General features: G+C 39.2%; 1 protein-coding gene across 5 annotated transcripts in view; it reads right to left on the bottom strand.

Moving 5' to 3' along the window:
* Nucleotides 1–5,864: 5,864 nt before the first annotated feature.
* The window catches only part of NUBPL (NUBP iron-sulfur cluster assembly factor, mitochondrial), an 87,525-nt gene continuing 75,288 nt past the window's right edge, over nt 5,865–18,101 (bottom strand). For 3 of the 5 annotated variants that reach the window (XM_074148985.1, XM_074148986.1, XM_074148987.1), the window contains 2 exons: nt 15,890–15,972; nt 5,869–6,777 (listed from right to left, as the gene is read on the bottom strand). In XM_074148985.1, coding sequence (XP_074005086.1) covers nt 6,715–6,777; nt 15,890–15,972 — 146 coding nt within the window. In that variant the 3' untranslated portion in view covers nt 5,869–6,714. Of the gene's footprint in view, nt 6,778–15,889; nt 15,973–18,101 lie in introns of all 5 variants that reach the window. The other 2 variants (XM_074148983.1, XM_074148984.1) reach the window with 1 other exon arrangement.

Raw genomic sequence — 18,101 nt, 5'->3', positions numbered from 1 at the left:
TTACAAACTAATAAGACATCCCCTGCTTTGCCCTGACCCTTCTGCCTTCACTAAAAATGGAATTCTGCTTGTATTTTTGCTGTGCCAAACAAATTCCTATTGCTTCCTGGCATGAGGTCATTCCAGGCAAATACTGGTATGTCATCTCTCTTCCCTCCTGTCACCTGCTACTGCAGATTCATAGACAGGATTCTGTACGCAGGCACTGCTGGTGAGTAATACTTAACTTGTATGAGTCATGTCTTTTGTGAAAATGGCAGACCTTTACAGCCAGCAGAAAGCAATCCATTTCAACAGCAGAGTTCGTCCAAATGTCTTTATTACTCCTGCTTTCCTAAAAAACATACTTAAAAAGCATAAAAATGGGAATATTTTAAATAAATTACTCTAGCATGTACTGTTTTCAATGCTCATGAGCTACAAGCTCTTAATAATTAAAAGGCATTTTATCAGCAGTTTCATTTTCTATCAGTGAAGAAGTATTTCCCACCAGGGTAACAAAACCAACAACAATCACCGAGACAGCAATTACAATTTCCTATATTAACCCAACAGGGAAGAAGGCATCCAGCAGCAAACAGCCCTGTCATCCGTTTCTCTAGAGGAATAATTTTCTAGATGTGTTACCAATAGTCAAGGAAAACTGCTTTAGAAAAGGAGTTTTATTTACACTGTAGAGAAATTAAGCCAAAAGTGAAGTAGCAGTGCCTGTATTAATAACAAATGCATTTGTAAAACACGCATTTATAAAAACGTGCAAACAAGCAACAGATTCACAGGCTTTCCAAAAGCTTAGGATATTAAGGCACTACAAAAGAGATGCCAGTAGTGCTGGCACTCACGAATAAATGTGGGTTTATTAGACTACGTTTTCAAAGCCTAGATGCTTACGAGGCACATTTTCCCAGCCTTTTAACACTCATTTTAAAAAGTAACTCTCCAAAATAGCCATTGGGCCCCATTATCCCGCAGGAGGAAGTGGGGAGTGTGAACCCAAACTCTCTCGACTCCATCCCAAATGTAATTAATTAGAGGCCTCAAGGTATCACAGACAAAAGCCCGTTTATATGGAAATTCCTCCTCGAAAGAGACATGTGGAAACTTCCTGATTCAGCAGATAAAACAACACACAAACTCATCCTGGCCTGTCTGACCAGCCTACAGACACATCTCACACCACCCTCAAAGTGCTTACTGCAGAGCAGGAAAGCGTTCCGGCTCCTGAACTTCTGCTCATTTGAACAGTTTCCCTTAATGAGATGTAAAAACATCTGCAACATTTACACACTGGAGGAACACTCCAAAAACTAAATCTACAGAACATGGGCTTGGCTTCATAAGATAGTTTCTCACCCCGTTCATTTCTCCCAAATACGCAGCCAAACTGGGTTTTAAAAAGACATTATGGTATTTCTTCAGAACTAATTTGGGGGAAAAAAAAAAAGTATTCTTAAAATAGACCTTCTTTAGTAACAGGAAGCAAACATGAGGGAGGCAAGTGTGAGGAGTCTCCTGTCTTTCTCTCACAAGAAAGACAAAACCTCTGGACCACAGGAAATAACACAAGTTTTAGAAAATCCCCGTGGTATGAGTGAAAACACTTCAAATAAATCTGTAAGGCCTCAAAACGATGTTAAAGGACAACAGATGTTCCTCCCCCCACTAGCTCATTCAAAGACTCACGTACTCCCTACAAGTCATTTATTTGCATCGATTGAAGTGGGTATTCAGATCCAGACTCGTACAAACGGAGAAACTGAGAGGAATAGGTGCATAAGGAACGACAAGCTGTGCCTGTCCTCTTCTTGCTGTAAAAGCCTCCCTGAGTATATGAAGATAATGGAAAAATACAGACCTCTGAATATACCTTTTTTTCCAGACTTAATATCTTTATAATGTAAAACAGAACCCACAAAAAAAGATAAGCCTTAAATTTAGGCTGAAAACTACTTTTGGAATTAATTTTTTCTTTTGCTGTGTTTTTGTGATACGTGGCTGACATATCGGTGCCTTGGCTGATATACTGCCAAAATAAAATATAATCATCATTATAATTCCTGCCATTTTAAGTAAATTCTGAAATTAAATCAGCAATTTAGATTCATCTTATTGTCAAGACTCTTTAAGCAGGAGCCTTTCCACCTAACCATCTCTGCTAGGAAGCAATCCCTGTTAAATAAGAATGATGACAGCAATACAGGCCCAGATGCGGCCACGAGAAACTAAAACGACACACGTTTGGGTAGCAAAATCCAAACGCAGACCCTCCCAGCCTTTTCTCAGGTCCCTGAGCAGCTACAATGCCAGACATTACCCTAAGAATTCGTCATTTTATTCACAGACTCATTTGGTAAAAATCATCAATAAAGCTGGGAGCAAGGATCAAAGTCTAGCCCAAGTCATTAGGCTAGAAAAATAATTAGCTGTGATGAGGACGATGTTCCGTATTTCTTCCACAAGCTATACAGCTTCATCAGGAGTGGTGAATGCTCCTTGATGGTCTTTAACAAAGACTAAGCCAGGTGGCTGAGGACCTCTCCAAAGTTTAGGAGCTATGGATTTGAACCTTCTCAGCCAAAGCCAGGCATAGAACAAGTTTCTTGTACCTCGGGCAAGTACTGCAAACCTCACAGAAAAGCGAGCACGGAGATCCTACCCCCACCAGTGGTATCTGGAAGGACGGGAGCAGCACCTGCGACCTGGGTACTCGGGTGCGGGGCTTGTGCCAGTCTCGGGGCTGGGGATGCTCTGACAGAAGCTTTGCACAGCTGGAGTGCGTCCCGAAATCCCCTTCATATTGTCACACAGCATCTTCAGTGCCTTAGCCTTTGCAGATCAGTGCTGTAGCCCGCAGAGCCTCTCACAGCTCTTTAATCTTTCACCTAAGCAACAGAGGGCTTCTCCTTTCTCGTTGCTCTCCTGCTGTTATTCTCCCACATACACTCTTGCACCTGCAAACCCAATATTATTACAGCAGGGGCTCCGGGAAGGAACCTGGAGATATTCCTACTGGCGTGACATTCACCCCTTCTTTCCCACTTTGACCGCAGCCTTCAGTTTACATCAGGGGGCTCAATACTAGCCTGAACGAGGTTTACCAACAAACCAATACGAAGAACCCGCCTCGGGTCAAAGCCCACTCTCATCGGCACCAACAGCACCGCAAGCGGGAAAAACCCAGCAGGGAGTGCGAGTAGGTCCGGGTGAAAACCGTACTCTTACTGGGGAAAGAGATTATGGGGGGATTCACCTGGTGCATTGGATCCAAGTGAGTCGAACTAGTTTGAAGCAAGTTCAGAATTACAAGGGGGTTTTGTTAATACACTGAAGATGACCTGCTGCTGCCATTTTTTCTCTGCATTAACGATCCCCAACCAGAGCAACTAAAATGGGTTGTGGTTTAAACTCAACTCGAATTAGAGAAAAACTGATTTGCAAACTACTCTCTTCTCATAACTTCAAATTACAATTAAAAATTTTGTTGTTGTTGTGAGAAATGTAACATCTGAAGGATTGCAGAAGCCGTAGTCTCAAAGGCTAAACAGCTCACGATGACCTGAACGGAGCAGTAAAAATTTTATAGCAAAATACTTCACTGACACAAACAATTCTGTACCCTCTTTCAGCTTCAATTTCATCAAACCCAAAACTTCTGAAAGCCAGGAAACACATAGCCCATGTGCTCCTCACCCGAGAAACAACAGGAATTATCAGCAAAGACAAGAACCATGGTCACTAAACAAAGGGCCATGTTGTGAAAGCAAAAATAACTCTGACAGTGATGGAAGGTGACCCTGGGAGTCTTGCTCTTCATCTGCACAGGAGGTCACCTGGGACTGACATTCCCCGCTGTCCCTACTCCCGCCTGCTTGGCCCTGCGCCTCCCCAGCCTTCCTCCCTCTGTCTCTTCCTCGGTGGGATTCTGCAGCGCTAACTGCAGCTCGCAGCACTACAGACTTTAATAATTCTGGGCTGGTAACCCAGGATCACAGTAATTTTGCAGTAAGTCTCCACTGCTCCTGAGCAAAGAGCATCTATCCATACAGCTCAGGAGAGCCAGGTCCTGTCGTTAGGATTAACATTTTTAGAAAAAACGTACTAGTACACTAGGAAATATCACCGAGATGAAAGTAAAATATTGGAGTTGAAAAGAGCAAACAATACTGTGTGTCAAGTCCATAATCTCTATTTATAAACTATGGTTAAATGCCACTGTCTCCTGCTCAACCTCCCACTGATCCAACCACCACCACCCTCCCAATCCAATAACTTCTATCTGCCATTTTATGAACTGCAATTTCAAATCGAGTGCATTGACTAGAATTCATTAATATGTATTTAACAGTGTACCGTATAATAAAAAAAAAATATGAGTATGTGTTTCCATAACATTAAGTAGCAATAACACTGTGTCAATGCCCTTCGTTTCCTTTGCAGGAGAAGGGCTGGGAAACAGGTACTTTTTCATGAGAAATGAGGAAGAGGAATGAGAATGAGGAAAGGAAAGCAAGTATGTTCTTATTTTAAATTTGATTTGACCATTGTTATCCTTAAATGCAGAAATGTCCTACCTACTCTGTACAACTACATATGTATTTTTAAAACAACTGACAATTTTTAATCAATCAGGTCCCACCTACTACATCGTGCAATCCTTCCACAAAAATGTTAATTAAATATGATTTTTCAGATTGGCTTAGAAACTCTATTTAATCATTATAACCAGTTTCTTGATAAAGGCATTCAAAACTTCTGCAAGTGAAAGATTAAACAGAGCAAAACCACAGTACTTAATGAAAAGAAAAAAAAATGTAAAAAAGGAATAAAAATAAAAGGATATTTGGAAGCAAATTTCATCCCTCAACTAACCCAAGAAATAATGAGAAAGAAAAGAAACGGAAAACAAACAAACCTTATATCTGTATACTGACTGTTCACCCAGTCTCAACATGAACCTAGTGTCAGAGACATTCTTTTTAACAGGGGGAAAATTAATAAATAACAAAATTCAGAAAATATCAGTCTTTTGCTAAAAACCAGTCAGAAATCCCAGTTTTTCCACTGAAATTTATGATTATACTATGCCAAAACAACCACAGGATTATTTATAGACATATATATCAACAATTAAGATATGTAAAGCAGAGGTGAATAAATAATACGTGTAGAGATAAAACTCAATTTAAAAATCCAGTAAGTTACCAACAAAACATGAAAAGGCAGAATAATAAGCCAGCTTTAATTTTTGTAAAGTATATTAGACAACTGAAAGGAAGTGAATATTTGTGTCAATTCTACAGGCCTGGGGTAATACGCTACTGAAAAAGCTGGACAGTGGTACTGGAACTCACGGGGGAGGGTACAGGCAAGGAGATTGACTTGAAGCAAAAAATCAACAGTTTTGGACTATATAATTCACATGTTTACAAAATCACCTAAGCTTGAGATTTAACCCATAATTTGTGTCTAGCTTTCCCATGTAAATTCGGGGATAGATATTACTTAAATATTCTTAATGTAAATGTATACCAACCTTTTATGTTGTATCACCTGAGTAAGAAAAAAACAACTACATCCAAAATTATGAGTAATTACCTGGAGCACAAGGCAAAATCTTGGTGGTACAGAGGTCAACAGCAGAACTCCCTAGTACGGTTAAATTCCCAGTATGGCATGGTTAAGATGTATGTTTAAGATACCCATACTTGATTGTGTAAATGAAAAAGCCTAAATGTCAACTCAAACATCCAATTGCAAATGGAAACTCATTCCCTGAAGGCATATTCTTCCACTTCCACACACCAACACAGAAATAAAGATCGCAGAAATATAATGCAGTAAAAAAAACAAACCAGAAGGCCATGCAGTCTGAAGACCAAAGATTTCTTTACTTCAAAAATGCATCTTTATATTCAAATTCCAAGTTGCTGCACTGTAATAGGAATATGCAATCATAAATTAAATTTAACTTGATCATTTACATTCCCGGGCAAACAGAGCTCAGAGACAACATCTGGTTTTCAGTGAAGGCCCTGGTTACCTAGTCTTCTGCCTGGGTCCATTATAATGCAAAGCAGTCAAGAAATAAGCCTCAGGCTCGTGATCGAACATTATCCAATAATGAATGAATTTGCTCATGATCCATCACAAGAATCCTTCAGAGTATAAATGGATTTTTTATTTATTTTCTTTTAAGATGAACACACAAGAATACGGCAGTTACATAGCTGAATTTGCTTAAAATTTTGCAGAACTTAAGGTCAGCCTGGTAGTTAACTGAGTAAAAAGTTAAACCAAAATTGAAAGAAATTAGAGCATTGCAAATGTCACTTTTTAAGCAGGCGTTATGCTTTGGAATCCCTCTCATCATTCTGCTTGGCTGGAGCAGCTGTTTTTCATTCTTGACCTTAAAACAGGACATGTGAAAAATGTACTTCATCCCTTCTTGCTTGATGATGTTACAATCCAGCAGTTAAATATTGTCTATCATCGTTTGCATACTTCAACCCATCTGGACGCGGCTAAATAATGGTTTGAAAAACAGTAAATATCACAATCATAATTTAAATTGTGGTAAATTAACTTCTAAAAAAGTTCTTAGAACTAAAACATGGCATCCACAGAATTAGGTAGCAGGACCCTTCTGCACTCTTCCGCAGGACTCTTCTGCACCAAAAGATCACTTTTTTTCGTACGTTTCAAGTGATAAACACTTCAAGCGGGAGGTACTGGTAGTCGTCTTACTATTTCTTTAGCTATCTTTAGATAGGCTTTAGCCTGTAAAAACAGAAAAATACATTTAGCACCTTTCATTTTCTATAAAAAAGGAATATTTTACATCTTGTTAGGTATATGTTCTTTCACACACATTCAAAGAAGAAGAAAAATGTTACAATAAATGGGTTCGATTTAGCCAGTTTTGTATTCAGGAAAAATGATGCATTAATACATAAAATAAATACAAACATTATTTAAAATATTGGGGGGTGGAGGCGGATAAAATTTAACTTTAGTATTATTCTGAGAGTGGAACTTGACTGAACAATCTGTCTTAAACAGCAAAAAGAATCAATATTCTTCTGGAGACAGTGTTCAGAAGGAAGGAGACTCTTTAGTCCCACAGGTACTATTAGTTATAAATTTCCATCACCCTTAAGATTGAGATGCATAGTGCACAGGATTGAGACAGAAAATTCGAGAAAGCAATGACAATAAAAAAAAAAAATTGAGATAATTAATTCATTACAGACTACACTACAGAATTTCCTATACAGACATTAAAAATTAAAGTATTTTCAGAAAAAGACATCTTTCCAAGAGACTAAAGTGGGTATCAGAAAGAAATAATTCTGCAACACTAGAATCCACACAGCAAAATCTCCCTCTCACACCAGCTGTGGCATTTAGTTGGGTGCTCTAAGTTGGAGGGCAGAAGAGCACAGAACTATAAGACTATCAGGAATGACCCAAATAGGCACACGTCTTTTAACATCTTAAAAAAAAATTACCCAGCTAGGACCACAATCAGACTAACATCAAATATTCACAAATTTAATGTCAAGAGATATGTACAAAAACAGTACCCAAGGTCCAACACAGAACAAATCACAAAATGAAACCGAATAATTTGTGTACCAAGCTCAACAACTTGTAGTTGAAATAGAACATGCCTTTTAGGAAGGTCTCCAATCTTGATATGAAGATTTTCAACTCAAAGAGTATCTTTGTGTGTGTATATACATATTTTTTCTACGTTGTTCCAGAGGTTGATTACTTCCATTGTTAAAAATGTACACCTTACCTATAATTTGAATTTGTCATGCTTCAATTTCCAGCTGGAGCATCATGTTCTGTGTTTGTCAGTACAATAGAAAACTCCCTGCTATTCAGCTGCTTCTGCTCTGCTGGACTGTAACCAGGGTACGTCTTCAACTTCTCAAACAAGTCTGCGTATGGAGTCCGCACTGACAACCTTCCCTGTTTTACTAGAAGAAATCACCAGGATATTCCCCATCGCACCAATCTCTCCTGCCTCGTGCAGCACTCTTAGATGGCTCTTAACCTCGAGTTAGACCTTGTATCCCTGATGAGCCTTTAAAATAGCAAACAAGCTGACAACTGCCTGAGGCCAGAGCTTGAGGGGCAGGAAGACAAGGTCAGTCTCTCAATTGGGCCACTAGCACCAAATGTCACTGGTCTGAACCAAGTGGCAGCCTTTTGCAGGGCCAGGTACCCCCAACATTTCTCCTTCTCTTCCAGGGTTTGCTCCTGGCTTGTAGGGTTTTCTTTTCTGGCACTCCCAGGCTCAGAGCCTCATAGTCTCTGTGCTCACATCACCTTAAAACTAAAGTCACGTAATTTTCTGAGTTTTTAAGGAATGCAGTCACCAAACTAGGATTGCTTTCTCCCATATGCATGACTTTGAGGGAAGAACTACAGAACTTAAGTCACAAGCATGAAATTCAAACTTCTCCCATGGGTATAATTGCAGTGCAGCTGGGCAGTGCAGCTGGGCAGCACAGCTGTGCCCACGTGCAACACCCACCACACTTAGCTGTTAATTCCCTGGGTGGTCTAGCTAGTCCCCAGCTAGCCACCTGCAGAGATGAGATAATGGACCAGCTTGAAAAAAAGGTGATTGAAGTCAGGCTGCCTTTGCAGTCAAGTATTTGACTAATAGGTGTAGGAATGCTCCAGGTGGGAATTTTGGACTATCTTGAAGAGTCCCACAGTCAGCTCTCACTTTGTACAGATCAATTCATGTGTTTTAATGAGTCAATTAACAACCTGCATGTAAAAATCTGGCCCCTTCTAGAGATTGCCCGGGCTGTTCCTGCTCCAGAGTTGACCATATTGTACAGAGAATTATAAATACACTGTAGGAAATGTTCCTGCAGGTGCACAAATAGTTACATAGGACAGTGTTTTTGCACATAGTTAAGAAAGGAGATGTTCTGTACATAAATCAAGATAATTAGCACCAACAGGTCATGCATATGCTGTAGCAGTCAATAGGACCATGGACTAGCTTCATTGTTAAAACTGAGCTGAACAGCAGTTCCGGGAGTCACATTTGATCCAGGTGAAGACACCACTGGCAAGGGTCCTTGGAATACAGACTTCCATAACCAGCCAGACAGCAACCAGATATCCTGCTTGGGAGACTTGATTGCTTCTGTGTTACCCTATGCCAAGATCCCAATAAACTATTTTCCTCCCGAACACTGCTAATGAGGATCTGGGCAACAATTTCACAACGTACACTGACTCTTACTTGCCAAGTAGCTGATCTGTCGCTTTGTAACAGGAGGCTCCTGGTGCAACTCTTTGCAGCCAGCATGCTAGTATTAACCTAGCCCTAGGGTTATCAGCAATCGGTCTTACCTGCTAAGCATCTTTTTTTGTTTACCTGGACCACTACTTTAGATGTTGAACAGAACAGTATCTCATACACGTCCTTACAGAAATCCACCAGTAACCTGTCTTTGAGCCTTAGTTTCCTAACTTCAAACAAATTATTCAGTTATGAGTGAGGACCCATCTATCAGCAATAACATACATCAACATATGTGAAAGGTCTAAATGGAATCTCAGTGACTGTCAATACACCTTTCATTACATAAAAACAACCCTACACGTATTGAATGCTTTCTCCTACTCATGATCTTTTCAATGTGGCATCTGTAGACAGAGAACACAGCTCAGTTCAGCTGTTTACTCCATCATTACTAAGCAAATGAAGACAGATTGGAACTGAAAACTGATACTCCTTTTTGGGTGGAAAGCCAAAGGAGAAATAGTAAAATATGAGTTCTTATTCATCATTTACAACCATTTTCATTTTAATAGCATAAAAGTGAACTCTACAGATCAGTTTTTCCCTTCATGGTTTGGAAGCTCTTAAGGAGTGGTTTGTAGACTGTCTTTCTGAAAGCATTTTTTTGCAGATGGACAATTTTATATTTAACAGTAACGTATCAGTTAGCTGGAAGCCAAACATTCTCCCTGCTTCAAGAGGATGAAGAAGTGCACAGGAAGTCACAATGCCCTCAAACCAGACCAGAATTGTTCATTACAAACACTGCCTAGATGGGGTCTGAGAGCAGCAACGGGGAGGGCAGAGGCTGAGGTGGAAGGTGACGTTCAGAGAGTCAAAAGAGCTGGATAATGGCCACGTGAGACACTGTTCACCTCTCAAAACTCTGGTACGAACACTGCCAGAAAACAGCGCAGCATTTTCTAAATCACAAACCTCCTCAGCACCGAGAGGGCGTGTTAGATGATCAAGTGACTAATGACAGCATAGATCTTTGAGTAGGAAACGGAGAACTTGTAATGGAGTTCATCAGAAAAAGGACTGAAAAGTCCTACTTAGCCTAAACAATCAGAACATCCTGATACATTACTCTGTCATGGGATAATAGATATGGGGTAGATCTAAACCACAAGTCTTTTTATTAGCTTATTCAATTAAGCCCTACGGTAATCCTAAAGAAATGTGAGCCTTTCCGTTATGGCATTTAATTCTCCCTAAAAATCTTACCCAGGAGGGAAGTATGCATCACTGCTAAGATTACTGCAAACTGACCGTACAGGTCACAGCTGACTCTGCCCTGTTCTCACGGCTTTGCCTGGCTTGACCTGCTGCTTTGCCTTTCACTGCAGTGCAGATCGTAGCCTGCAAACAGCTCGCTACAGTGGCTTCCAGTGTCTAATGCAATGGCCGCACAAATACAGAATACAATTTAGCCAGCAACAAAATCACAACAGGTAGGAGCCAATATCACATTCGCCTTCACCCAAACCACTGCATACAAACAACTTCAGACCAGCAGCTCAGAAAAAGCATACTGATCCCATCTCTTGGTTGTGGGTCAAGTACACCATAGAGTATACATCCCAGTACTGACATGGTTCCTAACTTCCATTTGTGATTAAAAGACTGCAGAACTATTAAGATGCTTTATTCAGCCCAGCAAACCAAGGGAGAATCTATGTAAGCCTGACTGGGGTATCGAATGCTGTGGATACTAGTATACCTGTAAAGAAGTATAAGGTATTTAAATCTGCTCAACTGAGCTGTTAGGGGCTTATACTTTCTTCATTGCTAAAGCAAACTAGCAACCATAAGCAACTAATCAAATAGTGGCTATCACAAGGACAAATACTAGATTTAGCTAGCATCTGCAAGAAAATACTGATGGGTGATAGATTTTGTTCTTATTAGCACTCTCTCTGCTCAACCACAGACCATTTTCCAGTTCAATCAGATTTTTAAATAGCTTTAATTTCCATGGAGATTGCTTGTTACTTTGACACAACTCCAAGCTTCAGTGTGTGACTGGGGCTGCCCTCCGACATCTGTATTTTACTGTGGTCAACTCAGATGGCACTAAAAGCACGATGATAAACACAGCTTTAAACGAGCTTCCAATTCAGATAAAAGCTTCATGTCACCCAGAGAAATTCTTGATTGGTGCAAGAGGCCCAGAGACTTTCCCACTGCGTCCTCCTCTGGGCACAGTTCTACCATAAGATTCCTCTTTGCATGTATCGGCAACTCCTGCCAAGCTGCAATGAAGTCTCAGCCCAGCAAGGGGACTTGATGAGACGATAGAAGTCAGAGACAACAGAAGTCAATCCATAAATTATAACATGAAATGGAGGAGATGGGTAAGTAAACTCAGTGCTTCCTGAATCTAATACCTAAAAAAAAAAAAAAAAAAAAAAAAATCCTTCGTGCTCATGGGAAATTTCCTGTTAATCCTATATATCAGCAGTTCAAAAGCCAAGCTGTCCTCTAAGGGAGCCTCAGCTGGGAAACACTACTAGCCCCAAGGTGCCATTATGCATGTACATCACTCAGGTGCCATTTAGTACATCAAAAAAAGACATCCTGCCCAGAAAACATGGCTAAGTAGAACAGCGCAATTCAAATGCAATACAGTAACATCCTTCAAACAGACTATCCTACCACTCAGCATTTTCTTCAGCAGAGTGAAGCATAAATGAGGGTCTGATGATGCACTGTACTATCTACACCTTGAATGGAAGATTCAAACCTATACATACCAAATGGTAGTGTGATCATTCAAAGGAAGCCTTAATGATAAGGTGTATCTAAAGGATGGGTTGAAGGAGGAGGGAGCCAGACTCTTTTCAGTAGTTGCCAGTGAGAGGAGGGGCAACGGGCACAAGTTGGAACATAGGAGGTTCCACTCAAATATGAGAAAAAACTTCTTCACGGTGAGGGTGACAGAGCTCTGGAACAGGCTGCCCAGGGGGGTTGTGGGGTCCCCTTCTTTGGAGATTTTCAAGACCCGCCTGGATGCAGTCCTGAGTAATATGCTCTAACATGCTCTAGGCAATCCTGCTTCAGCAGGGGAGTTGGACTAGGTGATCTTTATGGTCCCTTCCAACTCTAAAAATTCAGTGAAATTCAGTGAAATACGTGCTTGAGCTGCTTCTTTGATCTTGAGGCAGATGGGAGTTTGGTGCTCAACGGTCACAGCTAGCCTGTTCATTCTAGCAAGGTATTAACAAATCCACTGTGCCATCAAGGCTGTGATATACCCAAAAGTTTCTAGCAGGAAGTCCTCACAAGATAACCACCAGCTGTCCCACACCTCTCGAGTTTTGTGCTTACAGATGGAAGAGCTCTTAGAAATCTTTATTTGCCGTTTCCCCCAGTGTTGACAGAGAGTTCACCGGGCATTTGAACAACTCATCGGGTGGGAGAATGACTCCACTGCAAAAAATCATGTTCTATACCTCTTGCTGTGTTTTTAGCCCTCTTATCCACAAGTTTCAGGATGCCTCTTTCAAATGCCTGTTTTGCTGCTGGTTCCTTCTCATGATCCCTAGGGGGTTCCCCAACATCTGAGCATGATGAAACCACGTGGTTTCAGTGATTCCTCATTTGCTTGCCCTATTCTACCATTTTAGCAGTATTCCCGATTTTCCTTTACTAGCTTTTGTTGTCTAGAGACTCTCTCATATGTTTGAGTGAGTAAAAAAAATGAAGCCCTAGTCAGCCAATCCACCTCAACAGCTTGATGGAGGAGAAAAATGCTCCCAAGACTCTCAGTTATTTCCAGAAGGGTCTGGTAAGTCCTTACTGTTGATTAAACTAAAAAATTATTAAGCTTCTTGTAGAGGATCTTAGATCACTCCCAATTGCCGCATTGTTGTCTCCTCTCTTTCAGCTAGACTAGCCCCTGCCATTTAGGCTAACGTTGAGTACAGCAATATTCCATTTCTACAGCACATACCAAAGTTTAGTCAATGAAGAGTGTTTAAAAAAGCCACAATTTGAACAACTAAACTGACAGGACACTAACATAGGCAATGCTATACCAAGAGCGAAATCATTTTACCAGCACTGTTTATTTCTCTGTGGGGACTGTCTCAAGCTTTACCAGAAGAGAACTGCAGCCATAAAACCTTCACATCCTTTAGCTATATACTCAGACCTTTCCATAAGTAGATGAGTCTTATGTATCCTGTGTCTTCCCTGAGGAAGAACTTTCTAAGTTCACACACACATAATTCTACAAGTAATTTTCTTTTTTTTTCTGGAAGGGTTGTTTTAGTTGATAGTAATTTCCTTGCCAGTTGTGAAGAGGAAACATCCCTTTTCCACCAACTACATCTAAGCTTTAAAACAATAAATTTAGACAAGATTGCTTACGCATTTTAAAATTCTAGCGTAGAGTGAGAACTATACTTTTATGTATCAGCAAGGCAAGTTGAACCCCATGGCAGGTGTGTAAGCAAAAAAAGTATTAGCTAACATATTTTACAAACACCCTTAATTCTAGTCTTGACAGAGCTTAGGTGTGACAGCATGCTGGGTTTCTGAGAAGTCAATCACCATCCTTATTCCCCACTGTTTGAATCTGCTAGGTATTATTTCAGTTCTATGAGTCTCTATTTGATCTGTAAGTGTGTTCTAACAAAACCAGCACAGAATTTTTTATTTAAAAAAACCCTGTAAATTTAAGGGACAAGAACAGAGGTAAGTTCAGCAGCTCTGTACACATTGTTCTCCACCTGAGAAATTGTGATTGTTCATGCATGAATAGCCACAATTTTAGTTTATTTGAGAAACATGGCAATGGGTGTCACATATTAAAGATTAGAATCTGACTGTATATGACCTCTCCCACCATCATTTATGTGCTAAGAATTTAATTTTTCTTTTAAAATATAAGAGAACAACAGTCATTTTCTCTGTCTTTAAAATGGGAAGCAAAGGAGGGATAAAGGGCAATTCTTTTTCACTCTGCAGAGATTAGCGACATCTAAAAAAACCGCATTCTCTAAGGAGAATGATTATCTCACAGACACAATGGCAGAGAAGAATATTAAAAGTTTTCCCCAGAGTCACATGTATTTGTCAATCCTTATTCCTCTTCATATTTAACTTAATTGCCACAAATGGTGCTTATAACCCTTCCTTTCGTTACCAAGAACATAGTCAAAGGAGGAACAGATGGCAACACAACAGACTTTCTTGTCTTTTTTAATTTTCAGAATGCTATCTTACATGTCTGAATTTTTAGATTGATAGTCCCGCAGGCTACAGACTCTTGGTTATTATAGATTTTGGATACTGTGAGCTGTGAGCCTTCCATCTTAGTTTGCTCAGCTGTTTTGCTTCAACTTTAACCCAAGGCATGCATCTATTCAAACCTTTGCACTGCTGATCAAACTTCCCAGATAGAAACCACTCTATTGATTAGAATGATTCCTTTTAACAAGGATCTAGACTTAAGATCACTACATTATTCCAGAGAGGATCAGCAAGGGGCTTGCCCAAGCCTACAAAAATATTGCACTCCATTAGAAATCAACATGCCATAGCGCTGGTGCTTCTCTTTCAGAACAAAATGACGTATTACAATTTTAAGACTGTTGCTGTTCCTCCGGAATCCCAATCAGTATGTTAATAACACTGGATTAACAGTGTTAATCCCCCCACTTTTTTTTCCTTTTCTTTTAAAAGAAGAGTGGGAAGGAAAAAAAATATTTCAGCACGTGCCTAACAATCGTCATATTAGAAAGTTTACCAATATTAGAAAGTATCGTACATTCTACCTTAGCTCTAATTGATTCTACCACCTATTATCAGCATTAATCACTTTATTTTAAACAGTAACATCTAAGCAACAGTCAAGAGTGAGGCTGCATCATGCCATATATTGTGCAGACATAACGTGCCAGGCAACGCCCTGCCTTACAGCGGCCAGCAGACAAACTCCAGCAGAGGAGAAGGAAAATACTTACTCTATCACTGTTAATGAAGTTTTACATGTGCAGCTGCTTTTCTTTACAGACTTGCATATTTGACTCCCCACCACCTCAACAACTCATGTTTTAGTTTGGCAATAAAAAGTTATGGTAAATGCACCGAAAAATCCATTTTCTCTTGTCTGCAAATCGCTCCACTTCCTGCTAAAAACAACCCAGGTACTGACAATACGCAGGTTTTGTTCCAAACATCTTGTGATAGGACCCTATGACAGTTTCCAGGCTCAACTACCAAAGGCTCAACTGACAGTTTTAGAGGACCTACATTAGCTACAAGGTCTCATGAGGCTTGACACTGACCTTCCTCTTCTTGGCATGCCAGAACCTGGATCAAATCTTTGCTATTCTCAATGATTTGGACTAATTAAACAAAAACACACCCACAGAAGCAGAACAGATGACCAGCATTCCAGAATGATGGGCCCGAGCTACTTGATGGTACTACTCTCTTTTAGTTTATTTCCCTAAGTTACCTTCAGATACAGATTTCTTTTCAAACAGGAATAACGAGAAGCACTCTCCATTCACTTTTGGGGGAGAGCTTTTTGTTATTTGAAGTGCAATGCACCAAACTTACGGCATCACTTTGAGGCTGCGAGATCACAACAGGCTGTCCTGAATCACACGTCTCCCGTATATTAACATGCAGTGGAATGTCTCCTGTATCAAAAATACCATGAAACACATGTGTGAAGACCTAATATTTCTTAAATGTTTCATTAAAATAGCTGTAAAGAGACTTGAAATCAAATTCCAGTTTGGTATATTTTTTGAATTACTTCATCTCAAAAAAAATAGCATTTAAAATGAAAATTGGCTGCAGTACAATTTCTGTACATCCAGAATGATTAATGCCAAACACATTTTGGACTTTTCATTCTCTGAATAGGCAGGACTATGCTTTGTAGTCATTTATTAGAGAAGGCAGTTTGCTTTTTTGCCTCTTGAATACACAGAAAAACACAGACTGAGATACAAATTATTTTGCGTACATAAAAAAAATTTGCTTGAGTGTTAGGCAAATGCTCGTCATGCAACTCACTGCTCAGTCCATCTCCTCATTGTATATTCTTTTCAGTGCTGTTTTAAGATTTTAATCACTGCTCAAAGACTTCTTTGAATACTTAATTTCCAAATAATAGCATTTGTTATTGTCCTTATTAGGCCTTGGATCCAATTAAAAGGTAGACGACTATTCAGTTCGTTCTTCTTTCCAGTAGAAATCTTCTTTATACTCCGCTTTTATAACAAGCAGGAACTGTCAGAGAGGAAAGGAACGCTCTAAAGGAGAATCAATTAGCTGTTCTATTCCATTTTGAACCTTACTTTCTGAAATACAGTTTTTCAGTACTAAAGAAAACTTGAAGTTCCCATGTTTAGTTCACTGTTACATAGAAAATTATTAAGTGAACTGAAGACCAATTTTCTTTTAACGGAAGATACAGCCACATTTTACTTCATGCATGGATGTAGACTGAACAGCCTTCGCTTAGTTCAATCTTGACTGGTCTCAGAAACTGCATCAGTTTAATTCGTATATTTTAGCAACATTTATTTAACCTAACCCAAGGCCAGTGTAAATTACTTAAGTTCAATATAGTCAGAAAAAGAAACATTAAAAAAAATTATAAGAAAATTGACACAGTTTAAGGGATAACAAAACAGAACCAAAAGCAAGCAGGAATATAAACAAAAACCCAAAAAAATAGCAAACAAAAAAGCTGTGCTTCCCTGATTAGTGAGCTGAATCTTTGAAGAACTTCAATTTGTTATTTATGATGATACAGTCCACTTCCTTCAAATTTAATTGTTCCTTATTTGTTCCAGTCATGAATAAATTTCTCTAGGCATAAAAGTCCATTCATTTGTTCATAAAAATAATATTTAGGTGTCCTTTAAAATTTTTTTTAACCTTAAACTTTCTTAATAGACTAACAATAACTTCGTAAATCTCCCAGGTTAGTTCCTACAATTATTTTATGCAGGGACTAATCTTCACTTTTTTCCCAAGGATGTTTTTTGTAATTAAAAAAAACACTTCTTCACTATTATCTTAATAACAATCTCAGTGAATTACAAAAAGAACTGCCCTAGTACAAAATGACAGCCTCTCTTTTTTCTTACTCATACTTAAAGAGATGTGCTGGTACTACAGGAGCGTAACAGGACTTGTATGAGCAAAAGTGGAAGTAAGAAGACAAAGCAAAATGCACTTAATTAAAAAAAGAAAAAACCCACAAAAACCTTATAAATTAAGCAGAACCATAAAGACAGCAAAAGCATCTATGCGTGTTTGGGTAATAAAGGTTTGAGGAAGATGAAGGTTTTGCACTATTCTTCACTACAAAATGTGATGGGAACTTGCCACAGTAAGTTTTTCTGATAATAACAATTTTGCTGACAGCAAAGAAAGGGTAAGTATTAAGAATAATTAGAATTTATGGTAGGAATTAAATAAAAGATACCTGAGAATCACTGTTGCTGGTTTTATTAGCAGATACAGTTTAAAAATTTAGGAATTACAAAGGTCAGGGTGGTGTGTACAGAAATTATCATCTCAACATTATGTATCTCAATGGTATAGCTTTCTGGTCACCTAACTTAAAAATAAAAAAATAAAAAAGAAAGCAAAATACGGGAATTGGAATTTCAGAGACAGGGAGAGAAACAACCAGTAACACAAAGTCTTTCTCACAGACTTTGGCACTCTTGCCTTTAGGGAACAAGAAAAAGACAAGATAATCAAAAGTACATGAAATAATGAACTACACTGAAAGGTGTACTGCCAA

Source organism: Numenius arquata, chromosome 6 (assembly GCF_964106895.1).
Source record: "Numenius arquata chromosome 6, bNumArq3.hap1.1, whole genome shotgun sequence".
NCBI lineage: Eukaryota > Metazoa > Chordata > Aves > Charadriiformes > Scolopacidae > Numenius > Numenius arquata.
The sequence above is the reverse complement of the archived record's forward strand: the minus strand, read 5'-3'. Positions and strand labels throughout refer to the sequence as shown.